The sequence below is a fragment of the Ctenocephalides felis genome, unplaced genomic scaffold (genome assembly GCF_003426905.1).
Source record: "Ctenocephalides felis isolate EL2017-DRISC unplaced genomic scaffold, ASM342690v1 CF-g0.4_SCAFFOLD_01886, whole genome shotgun sequence".
NCBI lineage: Eukaryota > Metazoa > Arthropoda > Insecta > Siphonaptera > Pulicidae > Ctenocephalides > Ctenocephalides felis.
In genome coordinates, this window is record NW_020538040.1 from 6,927,756 (window position 1) to 6,948,678 (window position 20,923).

Genomic DNA, 20,923 nt, shown 5'->3' on the forward strand with positions numbered 1-20,923 from the left:
TTTCGCAATTACACTCATTATGCAATAATTGTGTTTGATGAACTTCATGTAATTAAAATTAACATACATTAAATGACTGATGGTATTTTTTTTACTTTTTCGCTGGCGATATAATCTCATTCTTTGAACAGTTGTAATATCTGTTTTGTCTATAAAAATATTTTTCATTTCGATAACTTCAAATATTTATAGAAACCACGAATAATATAGAAATAATTTTTCATTAAATCAATATTTGTACTATGGAATAAGATTAAGAAAATTTGAGAATATTTCGAAATATTAAAAAAAAATTCATAATTTTCACAAAAAATTTAAAGTTTCAAAAAATTCTAATTTTCGAAATTTTTCATCATTTTTAACAAAGAAATAAATTTTGAAAAATTTTAAAAAATATCGAAGTTGATAAAAAAAATTCTGACAATTGTAAATAGTATTTTATTACCTGGCATTCTTCATCGGCACAAACATTCCCTATAGCCAACAGCCCGGTGTCTCCTTGTGTTTTGCAGAACCTGCACACGCCTTGTGTCGCTGCATAACCTGCTGTAACATGTTGTCCAGACGGATCGAAACCACCAGGGCCTATTGCACCACCAGGGCCGCTACCAGGATCCCGGAATTCAACGCGAGCCTTCAATCTGGAGGCATCGGTTAAGGCTAATAACCAATACAACTTGGCACGACCGCAACCTTCGTGGAGATCGACACGGATGGCGTCTACTTCTTCTTTACAAACCTAGGTAAGGTAAAAAAAATATTAGTCACTGAATCGAACCAAACCAAAGTTAATTAACTTCCCGAAGGAAAAGTTTATGTTTTCATAAAAAAATCCGAATCGCTAATTTTATGTTTTCTCCTGGACATTTCTGAAGCCATTCTGAATCGAAGGAGACCAAATTTGGAACTAGTTGGTTTGGTATTTAGCCTTGAGGCAAGTTACATGAACTTCCCGATATGTGTGAATAATCGACTTTATCAAAAAAAAAGTGTAAATAATATACTTCATCAATCCTACTTTAAAAAAAAACGATAATAATTTTACCAAAGTTTGACGAATTTTTAAAATTAAACTACTTGTCGTAAGGCCATAATATTTCAGTAAGTTTTATAAGACCATGATGTATATCGCCAAAAACAGTTTCATGAAAATCGTCTTAATATTTTTTTCAACAGTTAATTACAAGAAAACGGCTCGGTAGATTTTCACCTAAAATTAATCAGTACCATTCCCAACTAATATCTTTCGAACAGTTTTTGATTTTTTTAAATCGGTTCGGTAGGATGAGCTTAAATGTGGACGAAAAGTTTAACACTTTTTTTCAAATTGCAAAGAAACGGCTTGGCAGATCGTTGCACAAAACTAACGAACGATAGTCCTCACCGAAATACATCAAATGGCTTTTAAATTTCTAAAATCGGTTCAGGCGTTTTTGAGAAAACGTCGATAAAAATTATAATTTTGACAAATGCCAAAAAGACCATACTAATTTTTGCAAACTTTGACGAATTTTTAAAGCTAAACGAGTTGTCGTAGAGCCGTAATATTTTAGTATGACCTAGAAGACTATGGTATCTATCGTCAAAAAAATAATAATAAAAATCGTCGACAAAATTTTTTTAACACTTTATTACAAGAAAATGGCCCGGCCGATCTTGACAAAAAACTAATCATCACGAATCCCAACCAATATCTTTCGAACGGTTTTTGAATTTTCATAATCGGTTCAGAATTGCGGGCTAAAACGTGCACGAAGTGGAATTTTTTCACTTTTCTGCAATTTACAAAGAAACGTCTCGGCCGATCGTCCCACAAAACTGACAAACGATAGTTCTCATCGAGATACATCGAATGGCTTTTAAATTTTTGAAATCGGCCCAGCCGTTTTCGAGAAAACGTCGATTTACGGCAAAAAATCTGTTCACATGCACACACACACACACACACACATACTTTTTCCAAATTTGGTCTCATTCGATTCAGAATGGCTTGCAACGTCCAGAAAACATAAAATTAGCAATTCGGATTTTTTTTATGAAAACATAAACTTCTCCTTCGGGATGTTAATAAATAAATAATAAAAAAATAAATATATCGATACTGAATCGATAACAAAGTGAATTTTATCTTACAGTTCTCATGTGATCTTTGGCTTTCTTGGGTAGATGCAAAACACGATCACATTCTGCACAAAGAGCTCCGCACTCGGTACACAAAACCAGAGCCCTGGTTTCTCCATCATCATGATTTGCACAAGTTGGCCCAGGTGCAGGTGCTGGTGCTTGTTGTTCTGATGCTTGAATAGACCGTTGTGGTGCATTGGTGGTGCTCCATCGGCCAGATGATAACCTAATGGAAAACATCAGATTAGAAAATAATTTGATACTTGATACTACAGTTCCAATACTCACTTTTCAACGTGCTCTTCGTCTAACACACAAAGTGCACCAAGGGCCAACCACAACGTTGGCGTTTTAAGACAAGCCTGTGGTGAACGATACTTGTCGTCAAGTCGTGTTAAATTCAAAATCGCTTGAGCTATGGCTGATTTTGTGACATAGGCCCATGCTTCCGAAAGCTTACCCTGAAACAAACATTTCATTTAAAATCTAGTTGAAAGTGTCTATTTGCCTTAAGGCAAAATGTAGTGTAATAATTTTTCAAGTTGCAAAAAAATTGCTAAATTTCTCATTTTTTTCTGGATTTTTTTAAATCAACTAGAATCTATACTACTTTGATTTTTTTGATTCGGATGGAATCGACGGCATCTTTCCCGTCAAATGACACCGGCAGGCTCGTGGCGCATCGGCAAAATGCTTGTACCCGGCATATTATAACAAATATTTTAATGAACAAAATTGAGAAGAATGTTGAGATATATAACAATAAAACCTGACAGTTTCGTTTCAATTAAATATTTATTTTTTTCTCCAAAAATTCTTCAAAAAGAGAGATTTTTTGAAGCTTCTAACGCAGGCTTCCGCCAATAGCATTTCAATTTCAATAGAATTCGAGATTCAGATATTATTTAGATAAAAGTTCCAGCTGTTTATTGCGGAAATAAAGTTTTTGCTTACAATTGAGTAAACATTGCGGTTTCCAGTCGAAGGTTTCCAAACACATTTAAAATAATATCTGTAATTATATTAATTACGGTGCACAGACACGTGTGCTTGTAGGTTCAAAAATTGCACTTTATTATTCCAAATTCTAATTAATTTATATAATTCAAACAATTTTCGTAGGACTGCATAAACTTTATCGTCATGTTAAACGTCGAAACCATAGAAAATCAAGTAAACAGGCCAATTTTGCACAATCATTTACTTCAATAAACATATTATCTCGAATGCGTTGAAAAAGTACATATATTGAAAAATTGTTAACTAAGTGGTCTCTTTAGATTATTTTAAGTAGAAATGCATAGATCTAAATGCACCATTTTACTTATCACAAACGGATTGCGATCCGTTTCCATACTACGCGAAAAACCAAAATTAAAATTGATTTTTTTAAATTTTTCTTTTTTGTATCACAAAGCAAACAAATCACAGATTCCGAAACAATTATTAGTTTTTTAAAAGATTGACCAGTTTAAAAAATGACAACCTCTCTGAGAAGGGGTTAAAAATCAGTTTTTGAATTTTTGTTTGTTTTATATTTAAGTAAGCAAGCAAAAAATTGGGCATTTTCAAAACTGACAATTTTTTTAAATTTGCAAATTTTCGAACTTCTCGATGCGTGAAAATCTATGATGGATAAAACTTTTCCGAAAAATAATTGCACAATTCGACAGCAAAAAAAAACACTGATAAGGATAGTAAAAAAAAAAAAATGCATTTTTAGAGGAGTCGGTGCTGACTATGCGTTTAGTCAGCACAGAATTTGGCCCCACCCATTTATCTCGAGAACGGAAAGAGTAGAAAATTTTATGTTTTACACCAATCGACAGCAAAAAAATCGTAAAAAAATCAGGGTAATCAGTTTTGCCAAATTCCACAATCGCGGTGCTAATTGTAAGTATACACGAGTAAGTTATACTTGTCTTCTTGGTAGGAATAATTGTGAAAATGTCTATCAAATTGCTGTGCTATCAGGTGTATCTTACATATAATCAAAGCAAGAAAGAATCTTATGATAACATGTCTTCGAAGTACGCATTTATAACATACGCTTTCATGTGTGAAATTGCGAAAAAACGGCTTGGCCGATCTTTGTCCAAAACTAATCAGCCAAAAATAATTCCCAAATAATATCTTTTGAATAGTTTTTGAATCCACTTCCACTTTTCTGCTAATTACAAAGAAACGGCTAAGCCGATCTTATCAAAACTCTGAACAGCGCGAGTGCTTATAAAGGTTCATAGAATGGTTTTTAAATTTTTGAAATCAACTCAACCGTTTTTGAGAAAACATCGATGAAAGTGGTAATTTTGATGAAAAGTCAAAAAACAATGGTCATTTTTTTAAATTTTGACGAATTTTTAAAATTAAAAGATTTGCCAGGGGCCGTAATATTTTAGTATGTTATAGAAGACCATGATATATATCGCCAAAAAAAGTTCCACCATAACAATCGTCTTAAATTTTTTTTCAACAGTTAATTACAAGAAAACGGCTGGGTAGATTTCCACCTAAAACTAATCAGTATCATTCCCAACTATCTTTCGAACAGTTTTTAAAATTTCAAAACTGATTTAAAATTGTGGGCTAAAACGTGGACGAAAAATTTTTGACTTTTCTGCGATTTACAAAGAAACGGCTTGGCAGATCGTCACACAAAACTGATAAACGCTATACATCGAATGACTTTTAAATTTCTGAAATCGCTTCAGGCGTTCCAGCTGTTTTTGAGAAAACGTCGATTTACGGCAAAAAATCTGTTCACACAGACACACACACATTCTATATCCAAATTTGGTCTCAATCGATTTAGATTGGCTTGAAACGTCGAGAATACATAAAGTTAGCGAATCGGATTTTTTGATGAAAACATAAACTTCTCCATCGGGAAGTTAATTAGCAAATCAGGCTTTTCTAATTTAGATAAATCTTTCTGAAGTTTGTTAAGGAAATTTTTTAGGATTGTTTGAATTATAGAAATATAGTTAGATTGTAGAAATAAATGGAAAAAATTACAAAAAAATGTTTATCACTGTTTGACATTGAAAATATTTGAAGCATTTTTGGCAAAAACATAAACTTCTCTCTCGGCAAGTTAAAAAAATCATGTATCAATTACCACCACTTACCATTGCCATATCCTTCAACAATTTAATAATCCCTTCGGCTTGTTTTGCAGCAACGTCACCAGCCAACCACCATCTGCCATTGTGCACCGGAATATCATCATTTGTAACATTTCTCAACCTGTCTTCATCGCCTTGGGCTTCTTCATCTTCATCGTCTTGATGGTGACTGGTAGTGGTTGCATCAATTGAACTGCCTAAATAGGCCGATAAAGTTGCCACGATGACACTTCTTGATTGGGTCTTCACTTGGACTCTTAGGGCCTTGGCAATGCAGCCGAGGAAGACATCGAGGATACCCATCCTGGGAAAAATAGGTGATGATAATAGATGTTATTTGTTTATAGAGTTATGATAATAATTATACTTACTGGTGCATATCGAATTCTTCGTCGTTTTCGGATGCAACGACTGCATAATCTTGAGGAGGTAGTTTTGCAACGGAAATGACTGCACATAAAGCCGATGGTGCAACGTCTGGTAATATGCGACGAAGGAGTGATGTCACCTTGATAGAAAAAAATTAAACATAAGTGGTAATTTGTCTTAAGGTAAGCCGCATGAATTTTCCGATATATATAATAATTGACTTAATCAACCGAAATTGAGATTTAAATAATTAGGTAAAACTTTCAACAATTGATAAAAACTTAAAAGCCGAGCTCCATTATTATATATAAGATTTAGATAGAGATATTCAATTAAATCAGTTACAATAGCAAGTGCCTAAATATATCTCTTCATAGCTTTATTTTATGTTTCAAAACTAAAACTAATTAAAGATGACTTAAAAATTTTAAGAGAGAAGCGTCTATCAGACCTGTCACTATCATGACATCAAGCAAAAACTTTAGCAAAACTGAAGACATCATCACTTAATAAGGCAGTTTTTGAAAAATGAAAGAGAAGGAGAGTGTTTGGAATCATTTATAAAAACTTCAGAAAGTTTACAGATTGATGAGGATAAATAATAATTCTTTTAATTTTATGCAGTTTTTATATTTTGTGAGAAATTATTACCCTTCTTAAGTACCAAGGCACTCACTGTTCTAGTAATTCCAAAACCATTTCTAGCAGCTAAGAGACAAAATTCAAATTTTGTCTTATCACATCACAAAAGCGATCTTTGACACAAATTTTGACTATATTTGATGAATTTTTAAAATTAAACGACTTCTCGTAGAGCCGAAATATTTCAGTATGTCCTTTACGACCATGATATCTATTAATATAAACAGTTTTTTCGAAACCATTTTTTCAACAGTTATTTACTAAGAAATGGCTTGGCTGATCTTTGTGCAAAATTAATCAGCACGATTCCCGAGCAATATCTTTCCCAAGCAACCGTTTTTGATTTTTTTAAATCGATTTAGGATTGTGAGCTAAATTTACGAAGAAACGGCTTGGCCGATCGTCTTAGAAAACTCAGAGGCGATAGTCCTTATCGAGATACATCGAATGGTTTTTAAATTTCTGAAACGGTTCAGGTGTTTTTGAGCAAACTGCCGATGAAAGGTCTAACTTTAACAAACGTCAAAATAACTGTAGTAATGTTCTTAAATTTTGATAAAATTTTGAAAACTAAACGACTTGTCGTAAAGCCGCAATATTTTAGTATGTTATATAAGACCATGATATCTAATCATGGTTTAATGTATATCATGGTATACCGAAAAACCGCCTAAATTTTCGGCGATATTAACATCGGTATTTACCTTAAAAATACCAATATTTTTAGAATTACTAAATTTTAAATCTCATCGCTAAAAACATATGTCTCTTTAGGTCGTTATAACTATAAACTAATTTTCGGCGATATTAATATCGGTATTTACCTTAAAAATACCAATATTTTTAGAATTACTAAATTTTAAATCTCATCGCTAAAAACATATGTCTCTTTAGGTCGTAATAACTATAAACTATAAAAATATTTAGTTTAATGATGAGTCGATATACTAGCGACTATATTTGACAATTGCTTATACAATATATATATTGTATAAGCAATTGTCAAATATAGTCGCTAGTATATCGACTCATCATTAAACTAAATATTTTTTATATATACAGAATATTTTTTGCTTTTGAAAGGGTTGTTAGATAATGCAATTTAATCTAGATAAATTGGAGCAATAATTTATGGGAAAGCTCTCCAGAAAGAAAAAACACAACATATATGTATTGCATTATTGAATATCTATCGTCAAAAAAAGTTTCATCAATGTCGAAAATATTTAAATATTGAGAAAAAATTCAGTTTAAATATTTATATAATTACAATATTATTTACTTTATGTAGGCACCGGATGTTAGTGTATTAAGTATTCTTTCTAAAATAGCCTGAGTAAATTCGTATCTTTCAATTCTATTATTATTATAAATTCCTTTCAATACAAAAGGACACTGATTATTGCATCAAATTTTATCTTGCGAATTAAACGGATTATAGAAATTTTCCTAATTTTATATTTGTATCAGTATATTTGTGAACCCCCCCTTCGAGGTAGTTTTAATCATTTTTATATATACTAGCTGACCCGGCAAACGTTGATTTGCTGATTAAGGTATTTTCTAAACAATTTCTAGAGAAACAAAAATACTAATACTTTAAGTGTAAAAGGATGTGTTGTTTGAATGCTATATACAATGAGGTATTATCAAAACAATAAACCCCATTAGTTTGTCTATATTTTGTCAATACAATCAAACTGGAAGTTACTACTATAGAAACCTGGAACTATAGAAAAAATGGTATAATCCAATCCAAGTCTTTTTTTTTTTTGGTCTTTCGACTTATTGATTGATATTGATTTCGACTTATTGATAATACTAATGAGCTTATAGAAAATCTTCAAACTTCTGCGAGGAGAGATAGGAAATGAATTAAGTATTTCTTCTTTGATCTGCTTTTTGAAAAGATTCCGCGAATTAAAGTAAATTTAATAAAAAGTCCAATTTGACTTAAAAATCATACCAATTATATCACTTCAAGGGTATAGCTGGTTACACATCTTTTTCCCTCTACTTTTAAATATTGTTATTAAACAATGCTTAACTTTACTGATTTTTGACATATCGGTGGTGCACCTTTTTAACCCCGAACCTTTATATATTACTATCTATTCTTCGATAAATTCTGGGAAATTATAACTGGAAAAATGTTATTCGACAACAAGTCCCTTTGATAGATACCAAATTTAGGTTCTGAATTTAAATAAGATAAATAAAAAATAATATAATATAGAAAATGTTTTATAAATGCCAATGAGTATATAATTATACAAATAAAATTCTGAGCACCGAATTTGAGAAACATATGCCAAAAAGTGAATTTTTATATTAGCATTTCAAAAAAGTTGATATTTTGAGTTTCTAGTAACACTTGCAATCCGTTTAATAACGTTTTTGTGTATAAATATAACTGCAAAGAAAACTACTTACTACAATGTAATCATAATTAAATAATATTAATGTAAACCATCATTTAAACGTGATTGAACATCATCTGTCAAAAATGTTTGACATTTGACGTATTAGCCACCGTCCATTGTTTTATTTAAATTGCGCTTCTACAAAAATTTTAAACTTGAAAATGTAAAGTTTCTACGCGATTTTGAAATAATACCTCACCTTTCCGACAACCTACTGATTAGCATAAATTTTTCAAGACTAAGACTGGCCAAATCGGTTTAGCCGTTTTCGAGTTTTAGTGGATCATTTTATCGAGCTCCATTTTTATATATAAGATTTTCAAGTTTATGAATTCAGTATTCAGTTATTCGCGATACTAGGCACATCATTCTGAGAAATCTGTTCACACATACACAAACACATACACACATACATACTTTTTCCAAATTGGGTCTCATTCGATACAGAATGTCTTAAAACATTGAGCGAATCGGATTTTTTGGCGAAAACATAAACTTCTCTTTCGTGAAGTTAAAAATGTTTCACAAGATAATAAATCTATCTTTACCTGTCTCTGGGGTAAAATAGAAGGAACAAAAGGAATGGGAAGAAGAAGAATGCAGACGATTGACGACTTACGCGAGAAGAGAAAATACAGGGAACTGAAAGCCGAAGCACACGATCAAGAAGCATGGAAACAAAAGTTTGGAAAGGAAAATACATGAAAAAAAAGGGGCGATAGACAATAGTGGTAATGGGATGAAGGACAAGGAAGTCATTTGTTGTGGTGGCTCTCACACCATGGACCTGCCTTCGGGCAGACTACCATTTATTATTATTACCTGTCTCTGCACCCTGGCGCTACCCGTATGCAGCAAACTGAACAAATCTCGCAGCAGGCCATGCTGATGCGATAGGTAAGCCCTTCCTACACTGCTCCCCGATAAAGCCAAAACCTGAAAGAACAAAGAAGAGCGTAAAAACTTATAAAATGTGCAACCCTTTTATACTCTTCTTTGTCCTCACCATGCTCAGCATTTCGAAGCAATAATTATCCGGTGACTTGGTGAGCGACTCGGTGCTACTGTTTTGGTGCTGAGCCACAGAGGCATGATTCTGCGAAGTGTTCGGCTGAGTCGGCGTAGAATTTCCTTCGAGGGCTGTCTCATTCGAAGGAGTGCAAAGGAATGTTTCCCATTCGACGCGGGCTCGAACTGCTTCCTTGCGGATTGCTTGGACTATGTGCACGATAACCTGAAAAAGAATATTTTTTTTTTATTTTCTCTAGAATCCTCATCAATTGTCGACATTACCCAATCATTTGGCGTAAGAAGATTGAAACGTCAATGGCCTTTAGATTTAGTCTTATATTAGCTTCAATATAATATTATCATATCAATTGTTAAACTAAGAAGATCTTGCTGGAGTTCTTAGACTTTGCTCTCAAATATTGCCAATTTAGCTTATAGGAATCTTTATGTATTTCTGATTGCTGAATAAAACACAGTTTGAAAAAATCTCAAGATTCAATTACAATCTGTTTTATAAAATACAAAAAAAAAAACATTTAGTAATTATGAATGACAATATATAATGTTATGACCAAAATAGTGTTTACCCATTAGTATTCCTTTTTGTGTTGCGAGAAAATGATCACTAAAAAAACTAGTGGTTTATGACATCGTGCCTTAAGGCAAATTGCTGGAGCTTCCCGTACCAGAATTATATATTCGAGGCAAAAAAATCAGTGACCAATTGATCAATGATTAATAACAATTGTTTTAAACATTTTTCAAATGAAAAATTATAATCACTATATATTTTATCGTTCATAAAATTTACAGTGAGGATCCTATCGCTCAAAGCATTCGAGAATGTTTATATTAACAAGAGGTGCCGAATTACGGATATACTTCTTATAATTACAATAACGCATATGAAATATATACATTTTTAAACTGAATTGTAAATTTAAAATTTATATTTAAAGTATAAAACTTTGCATATTTTTGAAAATTTTGAATAAAATCTTTTTCTGAAAATGTTGAAATTTGTGAAACTGAAATATAATTCTGCTTCACCCTCCAAAAAATCAAACGGAGTTCGATTAGTTTCAGCAAGACTAGAAACAAAATGAATTAAACCTAAAGGCCATAAAATAAATATAAATCAAATATATTTTTGAAAAATATTAAATATAACCAATCTAAAACTCTCAATTAAAAATAATAAAGACATTATTAAAATAATTAATCTAACTTCATAAGAAATAGTTTGAGCTACAGAATTTATTAAAAAATAATTTGAATTAGAAGACCAACCTGCAAATATAATTATACTAGTTGTTATTGGTATTTTGCCTTGAGGCAAGTTACATGAACTTCGCGATATGTGTAAATAATCGACTTAATCGATAAAAAATAAATTAATTTATGAGTGATTAAAAGTATTCCGAGTGGATTCATTACACATCATTGCAAACGAACGAACGAACACGTTAACTCGGAGTATTTTCTAAAAGCATATTTTCAAAAATCAACAATTTTTATAATTGAACCAGGTTCCGTAGAACTTTAATGCTTTAGTATGTTCATTAATACCAAGTACTCTATCGTCATACTAAGTAAATCGTCTAATTTTAATTTTAACAAACGTCAAAAAAAAACTACTCATTATCTCAAACATTGATGAATTTATAAAATTAAACTACTTGTCGTAAAGCCGTGATATTTCAGTAAGTTCTATAAGACCATGATCGCCAAAAAAAGTCCCATGAAAATCGGCTTAATTTTTTTCAACAGTTAATTACAAGAAAACGGCTCGGTAGATTTTCACCTAAAATTAATCAGCATCATTCCCAAATGATATCTTTCGAACAGTTTTTGATTTTTTAAAATCGGTTCGGTAGGATGAGCTTAAATGTGGACGAAAAGTTTAACACTTTTTTTCAATAGTTAATTACAAGAAAACGGCTCGGTAGATTTTCAACTAATCAGTATCATTCCCAATTAATATCTTTCCAACAGTTTTTGATATTTTAAAATCGATTTGATGAATAAAATATCGAATTCAAAGTCGATTTATTCAAAACTTTTATATCGGAATCTATAAAAGTGTTTCCAAGGAAATACAGTAAATTTTATCTAGTTTCACAATATCTAACTGAAAAGTGGTGTTCCATATGAAATTTTTGAGTTATTTGACAAAAACCATAAAAATGTCCCAAATGTTCTTATTTATTATAAATATCGAATTCAAAGTCGTTTTATTCGCTTAAATGTGGACGTAAAGTTTGTCACTTTTTTTCAAAGAAACGGCTTGGCCGATCGTCGCACAAAACTGACAAACGATAGTCCTTGTCGAGATACATCGAATGGCTTTTAAATTTTTGAAATCGGTAAAGCCGTTTTTGAGAAAACGTCGATTTACAGCAAAAAATCTGTTCACATACACACACACACACATGCTTTTTCCAAACTTGGTCTCATTCGATTCAGAATGGCTTGAAACGTCGAGAAAACATAAAATTAGCGAATCGGATTTTTTGATGAAAACATAAACTTCTCAAGCCAAAAATGTCTTATATCATTCAAATCAAATGTTTAATTATCTCAAAAACTATTATTTTATAAAAAATCAAGAATGAAATTTTTTGCATATATTTACGCTTCAGAAGTTTTTGAACATTTTGATATACATTGAAAAAAATCGATGTTTGTGTGTGCGGATACGAATTTTCGTCGACGATCTTATCAACCAATTTGAATAATTCAAAGAACATTGAGATAACAAAGCATACGATTAAAAACACTATATTTGTATTAACTATATGAAGAACTAATTAAATTTTTGGGAAAGCGGTCCAGCGATTTCGGAGATCCAATGAAAAAAGTAAAAAAAAATACATTTGGCGGACAAAAATGATAATTAAACATACTCGTATGCACATCAAATTACCAGATATTTTAAAGAGATTTTAATAATAAGTACAAATTTTGTTTAAATTTTCATGGATTTCGTACCAATGTTTATTAGTAAATTACACACGGCGCTTACGCGCTTCGATATTTCGTCTTTACACAGCTAAGGCCGTTCGATTGCTTTGAAAAAAGGTTAAAAAATTTCAAAATGAAAAAAAAAATCATGTTTTTAAAAGAAGACAATTTTTTTCAAAAATTTCAAGTCACGATGCCATGCACCATTAGTCGCATTAATAGCTCCGTGTCTCCTAAACAATTCGACCTATATTTACCAAAATTTTTAAGTTATTCAAATCGGTTGATCCGTGCTTCCGGAAACGTGGATAAAAAAATGTATCCACACATATATCAATTTTTCTCTAAGTTATGCCAAAATGTTCATAAGGGCAATTATCATGATGAATTGAATAGAAAATTTAAAAATTAATTTAATGTGATGGATATATACAATGAGTATATATACTACACACAATTTATACTGCAAGAAATATTGGAAGTGATTCAACTTAGCTAATGTACACAAATTAATGCATTTAATAAAAATTATTACATTAATAGGTAGTACTGCACTAGGGGATTATTGAGCAGAGTTAAACTCCAACTCGATTCAGGGAAGAATAGTGTGAGAGATTTCCTATTTCCATTTCATTATGTAGTGCCCAAAATGAACACGGATTATTTTCAATTGGTAACATATTTTTCATTTATATTTTCAACTGAAAACAGACATCGCTGCTGCACGATGTCAAGTTGTCCAAAACTCTGGTCGATCTCACAACCCCGTCCACACGAGTCAGTGAGCTTAACCATTATACCATAGAGCACTCATATATTAATCGATTACGAAATATATCATTTAATATTTATTACCTGTTTCTGCAAATGTGTCAACTTGCTCCTAGAAAATAGAATTCCAACCATATGTTCGCGTAAATCCAAAGAACCAGAATCTCCATTGGAGCTATCGATATCCTGATCTCTGTCTGCGGAATAATTTATATTCTCGGGAACGGATTCTCCTAAAATCAATTTTCCGAACACCTAAAAAGATAATAAATAATAAGGAAAGTCTCAACAAATCCAAGAAATCAATTCTACTAACTAGAATAGAAATAGAATAGAAACTAATTCTATTCTATCGCCTCCTTAGAATGATTGATCATGTTAATAATAGACAATAATATAGCTTTGTAATGGCAACGCTATGTTATGCTTGTTTATTAGTAGTAAAAACTGTGTAAATGTCTATCTAATTGATATATACGATCAGATGTTTTACACATAAAACGTTATGTTATAAATGCGCATCACAAAGCCTCTGTTATCATGAGATTCTTTCTTGCTTTGTTTATATGTAAAATACGCCTGATCATACAGCAATTAGACAGACATTTTTCTAATTGTTCCTACCAAGAGACAAGCGTTGCCATAACAACGCTATGTTATCGTCTATGTTACAGCAGATTTGGCCCATATATATCGATCAATGTTTCTTTTACTATTTTACCTGTGATGTAATCAATCGGAAAACTTTCAAAGTCTCAGTCTCGCAATTCCTCCGTTGGACACTGGCTACACTTTGCTGCCGAATGGTCCTGGACGAACGATCCTGTCCAGGTCCTGGTGCCAGGTTGCCTAGAATCCTGACTTGCCTGATTCTAAGAGAGTTGTCCGGACCGTGGGCTTCGATGCGGACGTTGAATTTTGGCTTATCTAGAAAAAAGTAAGTACACATGTGATAAAATAGTAATAATAAATTAATACTGTAAAGTTGTTTCGACTTGACTGAATTAAAAAAATTATATTAAAATATTTCAAATGGTAATTAAGTTTTTGAGAGAACGGAGCATCCGATTTGAATTATTCAAACAACTTTTCTCTTATTGACGGAATGAAAAATTGATTGAATAGTTGCAAAGGCAGGTTCAGCGGTTTCGGAAATCCAGAACAAAAATTAAAAACGCTATTTGGCGGCCAAAAATGATCATTAGACATATGTTCATAAAATTATCAGATATCTAATAGAGATTATAATAATAAGTACCAATTTATTTTCAATCTATTTAAAGTTATCTTATATAGTTCAAAGAACGAATGTCTACATCAACCGACTTGATTGAGTATCAAAAACATTCAAAAAATTTCAAAAATTCCAAATTTTCAAAAAAACATCGTTTTCAACAGAGTCGACTTTTATGAAATTATTCAAAAATATTTATATTTTTTAAATGTTTTAAACCTTCTCGAATCAAAAAATTCAAGAAATTTAAAAAAAAATCAATGAATATTAAATCTTTTTAAATGTTTCAAACCTTCTTGAATTAAAAACATTCTAGAAATTTCAAACATTTCAAGTTTCTCAATAAATTTCAGAATTTTCATAAAAAAAACATCATTTTCAAAATATTCTATTTTTATCAAATTATTCAAAAATATTAGATTTTTTTAAATGTTTCAAACCTTCTTGAATCCAAAACGTTCAAAAAATTTCAAAAGTTTAAAGTTTTTCAAAAAAATTCAAAATTTCCAAAAAACATCATCTTTAAATGACGATTTTTATCAAATTATTTAAAAATATCAAAAAATTGTAAATGTGTCAAACCTTCTTGAATCGAAAAGTTTTTGAAAAAAACAATTTTCAAAAAAAAATTTTTCAAAAGAGTCAATTTTTATTAAATTATTCAAAAATATTAATATTTTTTAGATATTTCTTGAATGTTTCTTAATGGGTATATAAAAATTGCAAAAAATTTCAACATTTTCAAAAAGAATTAAAATTAAAAAGAAAATCTAATGTTTCTTAAATGAGTATATAAACATTGCAAGAAATTTCAACATTTTCAAAAAGAATTCAAATGAAAAAAACAACATTTTCAAGAGTCGATTTTTATCAAATTATTCAAAAATATTACTATTTTTTAAATGTTTCTTGAAAGGGTATAAAAAAATTGCAAGATATTTCAACATTTTCAATAAAATAAAAAATAAAAAAAAATTCAAAATTGTCAAAAAAGTCAAATTTTCATTTTTTTGTAAAAATATTGAAATTTATCAACACAAAAAAATCTAATTTCTGTTTTAAGAATTTAGTTAAATTACAGTACGAGAAGGTTCAGCAATTTGCCTTAAGGCATTATACTTGTTTAACATTTAATTGTACCGTGACGATTTATTTATAATATATTATAATTATTTCAATAACAATTACCTGGTAAAAAGCACACAATCCATGTACCAGATCGACTTTCAACATCGACCGATTTAATCAGCTTCATCTCGGAGAAATTCACACCGTTGTAGAAGCTTAAAGCCGAAACTTTGTTCTGAAAATAGAAAATCGAAATGAAAAAAAAAATATTAAGAAAAAAAAATAGCTCAGTAAAAAAATTAAGCACAATCTACAGCATCAAAAACACTTTTCTTCGTCCTAAAAAAAGTGACGCAAAGTAGTAAATTCAGATTTTCTTTGGAAAAGCATGTAAAGATCGTTATTAGGAACCAAGATTCATAGATAGTTGTAAAATATTTACAGATTTTAGGCTAGAAATATATTCAAATTTATCTCAAATAATATCTAGTGTGGTACAAAACAAAATTTTGTACCAAAGTTACATCGAATGACTTTTAAATTTTTGGTAAAAGGTAAAATATCTGTATCTGCTATCTATTATCTTACCCCGATATCTCTGGTATTATCGACATGAACATAGACGGCCTTCGGGCAAGTCTTCTCATTATCGTCATCAGGCCATATCAAATCGATATGTTTGGGCCTATTCCTGTCCTCGTCACCAGATTCCCAGAAAGTCTCGGTGCTATCATCGACCAGACTAGCACTCATAGCCTGCCTGCTGGAGCAGCGAATTTCCACGTACTGGGTCACGTCTTGGAGCCATTCGACGGAAACAGCCTGGGGAAAAATTTTTTTTTATTATATATTTTCAACTTCCCGTGAGGTAAGTTATAGTAATCACAAAAAATTGAAAATGAAAATTTTTGATTCCAAATTCACTAAACAACATAATTAAAATAGAGAAATACAAATTAATGCACAAAATGAAATATAACAAAATTAAAACAAGTACAACAATTGTGAAAATTTTCACATTGAACATAATAGATAAAAGAAATTAAGAGGAAATGAGATATGGAGCGCAAGTAAAATATATAATGACGACAATAATTTCAAAAGAAAAATAAAGATATGTTATAAAGAAATTGAAGATTGAATAGATATTTTAATTATAATAAATATTATATTGTTGTATAATAAAATAGACAAATGATATAAATATAAAATATAAAATTTGTTTCATAATCTCTAATACCAGTCACCTCTGTCTGACTGAGCTATGAAAATAATATATAAATAAATAAATAAACAAAAACAAAAAACATGTATATACAAGTTTTTACATTTTAGTGAATTTTATCTAGCTTTAACTGATATTTATATTTAACTCGTCTTTTTCTTAAATTGATCCAACAAAGCAATTCTACTATTTTGTCTAAAGATGTAAGATTTTTCCAAAAAGTTGTCAAGTTTGCTCGTCAGTAGAGTCAAAATTAATTTGCTTGGCAGTATAATTTTTGTTTTGACAGAATTTGCTCGTCATTTCCTTTTTTTCTCAAAATGCCAGAATTTGCTAATCAGCAGATTTTTTTTTCTAAAAATATCAGAATTTGCTCGTCAGTAGAGTTCGTTTTTCTCTGAAAATGTCAAAATTTGCCTATTAGTAGAGTTCTATTTTTAGATGTTAGAATGTGCTCGTCAGTAAAGTTCCTTATTTATTAGAAATGTCAGCATTTGCTCGTCAGTAGAGTTCCTTTTTTTAAAAAAAAACAAATATGTTCATCAGTTGAGTTCATTTTTTTAAATATAAGAATTTGCTCGTCAGGAGAGTTCCCTTTTACTAAAAATTTCAGGATTTGCACGTCAGTAGAGTTCGATTTTTTCTAAAAATGGCAAAATTTGCTTGGCAGCATAATTGTTTTTTTTCTAAAAAATGACAGAATTTGCTCTTCATTAGAGTTTTTTTTTCTAAAAAATATCAGAAATTGCTCGTCGGCAGAGTTCTTTTTTTAAGTGACAAAATTTGCTCGTCGGTAGAGTTCCTTTTTTAAAAAAAAGTCAGAATTTGCCCATTTCCTTTATTTTAAAAAATGCCAGAATTTGATTGTCAGTAGAGTTCCTTCTTGAAAAAAAAAACAAAGACAGAATTTGCTCGTCAGTAGAGTTTTTTTTTTTTAAAAAAAAAAGCAAAATTCGCTCGTTAGAAAAGTCTTTTTTTTTCAGTTACTTTTTTCTATAAATGCCAGAAGTTGTTCGTCAGTAAAGTTTTTTTCCTAAAAAATCTGCGAACTTGCTCGTCAGTACAGTTCCCTTTTCTCTAAAAATGCCTCGAATTTGAAATGCCAGAATGTTTTCGACATTAGACTTAATTTTATTCGAGATTTTTATATTAATGTTAACAAATTAAAATGTTTGAAATGAAAATTCAAGAATTTTGTAAATTATCGAAATACTAAGCATACTAAATACTAAAAAACTAAAACTCAATCAATTGAATCTAGACAACCTCTTTCAATATTATTTGTAAACCGGTTTTGAAGTTAGTAATATTAAAGCGGGTAAAAATACCCGCACCATTCCTCGAAACGGGTATCTTTACCCGGCCCGCTTGTACTAAAATAATAAAGGATAATAGATAATATAGGATTCAACAAAAAAATATTCTTACATTGGTGTTTGCCACAGTATTATTCTCGCACAACGAATTCACAGCATCTTCACTCGCTTCTTCTTCAGATCTTGACAAGATCTTGCTTATGTTCCCGAACACATGAGATCTGTTAAAAGTAAAGCCAAATAAACAATCTGGGATGACTAATTATTCACCTTGTAATTAATGCTTATCCATTATAGTCTATTATACCTGTGTAGGAATGCGTGGTCACTAGCAGTGAATCTGACTGCCCAACACCTGATGGCCTGCGTCTGCAAAGGCGATCCCGGAGGCAGAGATAGGGTCAGGGCCGCGACTCCCCGGAGCAGGGAGTGGAAGGCGCCTGCCAAAAGGGCACACTGCTCCCCTGCGAAGTGGCTCAGGTCGGAGACGGGGTGGGAGCAGGGTGAACTCTCCTGGAAGAAAAATAATAAAGGATTATGTTTAATTGATGATTCTTTGATTGGATGAATGATGAATTGATTGCAAGGCATGATTATTTTATTAGTGATGTGCGGGCTCGAAAATGTATTAACTCAAATGATTCGAATTAGGGAATGCAATACCGATGGAAAATTTCAATACCGGTATTTCGGTAATTATTCATTTTACAACCGTAATACCGGTAAATTACCGGTTTTTTATTATCTTAAACAAACGTGAACAAAATTGAAAGTTACTAGTACAAATATAAAAAAATGTGTATACAACTACAAGTATATTCAACTAAACAATAAAATGAAACAATAAGTTCATTTTTTGAATAATAATTTTTAACAAAAGTATATACAATTTAATTAATTCATTGTCACTATCGAATATATTGAGTAGTTTTCACCAAAAAGAAACTTATGGGTAGAAAGACCAAAAACTCATAAAAGATCATATTACATTATTATAATAAACCGTGTTGTCTGTATCCGATGTGTTAAATTAGCATAATCTCCAATATTTAAAGAAAAAAAATTTTCCACACTAATTTAAGATCGGATGCTTTGTCGAGATAAATAATAAGTTACTATAATTGTTGAGTATTGTTATTTAAAACAATGTGATGTTTCTATAGTATTTTCAAACTTCGAAACGTTTTCGAAAAATAATATTTTATAATTGTAATAAGAAGCAAAAATATTTAGTAATTATCATAATTATTATGTATAAAGTTAAAAAAAATAAAGATTGCGCAGGGGTAATCTGTATGATATAAAATATTTTGGCGCAAATATCACTTAAAAAACCGTTACATTTTTACAAAAGATGAAACAAACATCATTATCTATCAGTCCAATTCTATTTATTGTAACACAATATGAAACCCTTTGGAAAGCAATAAATATTCAGTTTAATGACGAGTTGAGATAATATTTGACATTTGTTTATCATATAGAATCACTTGAAGATATAACTGTTTGTTTATGCGATTATGGAATTTAAATATAAATTTGTTCCGAGAAATTTAAACTTTAGTGCTTTATGTATCAAATAGCGCTTATATAAAAATACCGAAAATACCGGTATTTTTGGAATAAATACCGGTAAAAATGCCGCCGAAAAATCGGGCGGTTTACCGGTAATTCGATATACCGGTATACCGGTATTGCATTTCCTAATTCGAATCAAGCTTATATATTGGACCAAAAAACTCAGTTCGCTATTATTATTGCTATTATTTCATTTCATTATTTGCCATTATTTGCATAATCAAAAATTACTGGTGTTTAATAAGAGTTTCAGAAAAAAAATTATATCGAAAGATGGTCGAAACTCTTTTCCCACAAATCTCATTTATAACCTTGAGCGGTTTATTAACTTCCCGTGAGGCAAGTTATAGTAATCGCGAAAATTTTTGCATATCTTTACGTTTCAAAGGTTTCTTAACTTAATGCGCTTCGATATTTAGTCTCTATGCAGCCAAAGCAGCGTGATTACTTTGGAAAAAAGTTCAAACTTTCCAAAATTTTTGAAAATTTAAACAATTTTTTTTCAAAAAAGTTTTTTTCCCAAAATTTCAAAATACTCAAAAATCAATTTTTTTAGGTTTAAAATTTAATCTTTTTAAGAAAAAATAATTTATGCCATACACCATTAGTTTTGATAACATTTAAAATCCGCACTTCATATGACAATAAAAACAGTCTCTGAAACAAATATTTATTATCAAAATTATTTATCAATATATCCCGAACGAATTTGCTTCAAGTACTCAGTCTAATAAACAATCACGCAATTATATCTGTCGAGTGGAGTAAATTAAAATTTCTACTTCTAGATCAAATTTTAAGTTTGCTCGTCAGTAGAGACCCTTTTTCACCTTCTAGATCGAATTTAAAGTTTGCTCGTCGGTAAGGTCCTTTCTTAATATTCTAGGTTGAAATTATAGTTTGCTTGTCAGTAAAGTCCCGTTTTTATATTTTAGTTTATAACTTAATGTGCTCGTCAGCAGTCTTTTTTTAATATTCTAAATCAAGATAAAAGTTGGTTCGTCAGTAGAGTCCTCAATTATCAACGTAATTTGCTCGTCAGTAGAGTCCCCATTTTCATCTTCTAGATCAAA

General features: G+C 30.6%; 1 protein-coding gene across 1 annotated transcript in view; it reads right to left on the reverse strand.

Annotated features, from left to right (window-relative positions):
* LOC113378627 (E3 ubiquitin-protein ligase highwire-like) overlaps nucleotides 1-20,923 on the reverse strand; it is a 107,292-nt gene that overhangs the window by 16,488 nt on the left and 69,881 nt on the right. Inside the window, exons 37-49 of the mRNA XM_026619178.1 lie at nucleotides 18,580-18,785; nucleotides 18,385-18,493; nucleotides 16,320-16,553; nucleotides 15,852-15,966; nucleotides 14,151-14,356; nucleotides 13,514-13,684; nucleotides 9,690-9,917; nucleotides 9,506-9,619; nucleotides 5,621-5,757; nucleotides 5,253-5,553; nucleotides 2,413-2,585; nucleotides 2,134-2,350; nucleotides 446-739 (exon numbers count right to left, since the gene is read on the reverse strand). Of these exons, the coding sequence (XP_026474963.1) occupies nucleotides 446-739; nucleotides 2,134-2,350; nucleotides 2,413-2,585; nucleotides 5,253-5,553; nucleotides 5,621-5,757; nucleotides 9,506-9,619; nucleotides 9,690-9,917; nucleotides 13,514-13,684; nucleotides 14,151-14,356; nucleotides 15,852-15,966; nucleotides 16,320-16,553; nucleotides 18,385-18,493; nucleotides 18,580-18,785 (2,505 nt within the window). The remainder of the gene's footprint in view (nucleotides 1-445; nucleotides 740-2,133; nucleotides 2,351-2,412; nucleotides 2,586-5,252; nucleotides 5,554-5,620; nucleotides 5,758-9,505; nucleotides 9,620-9,689; nucleotides 9,918-13,513; nucleotides 13,685-14,150; nucleotides 14,357-15,851; nucleotides 15,967-16,319; nucleotides 16,554-18,384; nucleotides 18,494-18,579; nucleotides 18,786-20,923) is intronic.